The 2,555-nt window shown below is 42.3% G+C and overlaps 1 protein-coding gene across 1 annotated transcript in view; it reads right to left on the bottom strand.

Moving 5' to 3' along the window:
- Nucleotides 1-791: 791 nt before the first annotated feature.
- The window catches only part of LOC128881890 (uncharacterized), a 58,656-nt gene continuing 56,892 nt past the window's right edge, over nucleotides 792-2,555 (bottom strand). The window contains exon 4 of the mRNA XM_054133289.1: nucleotides 792-936. Within this exon, the coding sequence (XP_053989264.1) occupies nucleotides 833-936 (104 nt within the window). The 3' untranslated portion in view covers nucleotides 792-832. The remainder of the gene's footprint in view (nucleotides 937-2,555) is intronic.

The following is a 2,555-nucleotide window of genomic DNA, read 5'->3' as shown; positions in this document are numbered from 1 at the left end:
CAAAGTCTCCATAAATGCACTAGTTCGATCCCGAGTTTGTGCACTTACGAAGACTTCATAAATTTGTAGTTTCTTCTGTCGATATCTTTTCGTAACGCACGCGCAAATGCAAGTACGCGTACTCGTTCGTTCGTTTGCTCGCGTGGAATTGGACGAGAAAATTCGGTCGAGCTTTCGCGGGATCGTCAGTGCCGTCGTAATTCGTATAGAAAATTACACGTTGGAAAAATATCGTTGCGCTGGCCAGTTGCAGGATTAAACGTGAAACTTTTTTCATTAGCGGTCTGTAATCCCCTTTAAAAGTACGTCGAACATCCAGTGATCGCGTAACAACATTATCTTTTTGTTTCCCGGTGTAAAGTACTTGACGTAACTAACACAGTCGCGGGAAACGGAATTCGATAATGGAGTCGCTATCCCGAGACACTTCTCCATCTTTCGAATTTACTCCGACGACTGTAATCCGACGATAACGGTAGACGGAGACGTTAATTCGTTGTTCCGTATTGAAACGGGGCAAATTTTCCAGCCGAAACTAAAGAGAGCTGGTCTCGACTCGGTTCGAGTCATAAAACATCCGTTTCTCGCGGTAGAGAAAAGTCTTTCTCGCCGATGATCGCTTCGCGACATGCTCGGTCGTAAATTGAATTTCGCTCAAGATAGAAAAAACAGAGAGAGGGAGAGACTACGTCATACTGTGTCCAACGATCCATCGAATTTCACTTAATACTCGGTAACGATACATTCATTCGTCCCCACACACGCGCAACACGGTAGCACACACACACACACACACACACACACACACTCGGCCACGGATCGGAAACACACATTATCTCAATTGACCCAAGAAGAAGGCGAGCATCACGAGAACCGTCTTCGACGTTGGCGAGCCTGCTGCCGTGTTTCCGTGCTGCATCGCAGCTGGATGTTCTCCTGAAACAAGAACAGACACGCTCCGATTAGCATACATCCTAAACACCTCTACAAAACTCGACACTGTTCACTTGGAAACGATTCGAATCCCGTAAAGTTTATTCGAAACGCGTTACTCGTAAATCTGCGAGCCGCGGCCCAGTCGCCGTATTTTTCCTCGAAATTACTATCACAAGGGATGGGTTTCCCGGTTTCAGAACGCCGCGAATCTCGTCACGAGCCTCGGGCACGTGACGTAAATTCCATTGCGCGTGACGTGCAACTGCAAGTAAGGTGCGCGACTCGGCGAAATTAACAGGGAAACCCTTGCTCCACGCAATGCAATAGATGGCGGTTTTATTCTACGAAAGCTTGTGCGGTGGTTAGACAGGAGAAAGAGGAAGGGACTGTTTAGTCCTGGGCCTGCTAATGGACTCGTCACTGAGGCTATTAATACCTCCATAAATGCACTAGTTCGATCCCGAGTTTGTGCACTTACGAAGACTAGGACAAATTGCGACCTGCACGCCTGCGAAGCATCGTTCTTATCGATACAGCAAAGTCTCCTAATATACCTAACTATTAATGGATTATAGATTACATGAATGTTAGACGGGACCGAGTAATGAGAATGCACCTGTAGTGGTGAGGAAACCAGGTGTTATCATAGTTTCTTTTGTGTTTTTACAGTGCTTATTGGGCTCCTTTATATTCTCCCATATCGCACTTTTAGGGTGTACTTTTCTTGCAAGACCTCCTCTTCCCTTATTCTCTCATTTTTCTAATTCTTATTTTATCACGTTGATCGCCATGTCACCCATATATGGGCGACAGAGTTTTTCACTCAAGAACTAGAAATATTAATTCTGAAAGTTTGACGTCACAGGAGATGAATCTAAATGAAGTTCTTGAATTTTGATGTGACTACAAAACTGAATACCACGATAAATGCTTCGTTACCTGGACTCTGATAGTCTAAATAATGTTTAATCTCGACAGAAATTTTCAAGAATATTCTTTTGGCAGTCGACGTGTTAAACCACAGGCTTTCGATACTTTTTATATTAGCCATACATCACAAGTTCTTGAATTTTGATGTGACTACAAAACTGAATACCACGATAAATGCTCCATTACCTGGACTCTGATAGTCTAGAAACTTTCGATACTTTTTATATTATCCCTACATGACCCATACATCACAAGTTCTTGAATTTTGATGTGACTACAAAACTGAATACCACGATAAATGCTCCATTACCTGGACTCTGATAGTCTAGAAACTTTCGATACTTTTTATATTAGCCATACATTACCCATACATCACAAGTTCTTGAATTTTGATGTGACTACAAAACTGAATACCGCGATAAATGCTTCGTTACCTGGACTCTGATAGTCTAGAAACTTTCGATACTTTTTATATTAGCCATACATTACCCATTCATCACAAGTTCTTGAATTTTGACGTGGCTACAAAACTGAATACCACGATAAATGCTCCATTACCTGGACTCTGATAGTCTAGAAACTTTCGATACTTTTTATATTAGCCCTACATTACCTATTCATCACAAGTTCTTGAATTTTGATGTGACTACAAAACTGAATACCACGATAAATGCTTCGTTACCTGGACT

Source organism: Hylaeus volcanicus, chromosome 9 (assembly GCF_026283585.1).
Source record: "Hylaeus volcanicus isolate JK05 chromosome 9, UHH_iyHylVolc1.0_haploid, whole genome shotgun sequence".
Taxonomy (NCBI): Eukaryota; Metazoa; Arthropoda; class Insecta; order Hymenoptera; family Colletidae; genus Hylaeus; species Hylaeus volcanicus.
Note: the sequence above shows the minus strand (reverse complement) of the source record. Positions and strands in the feature narration are given on the sequence as shown.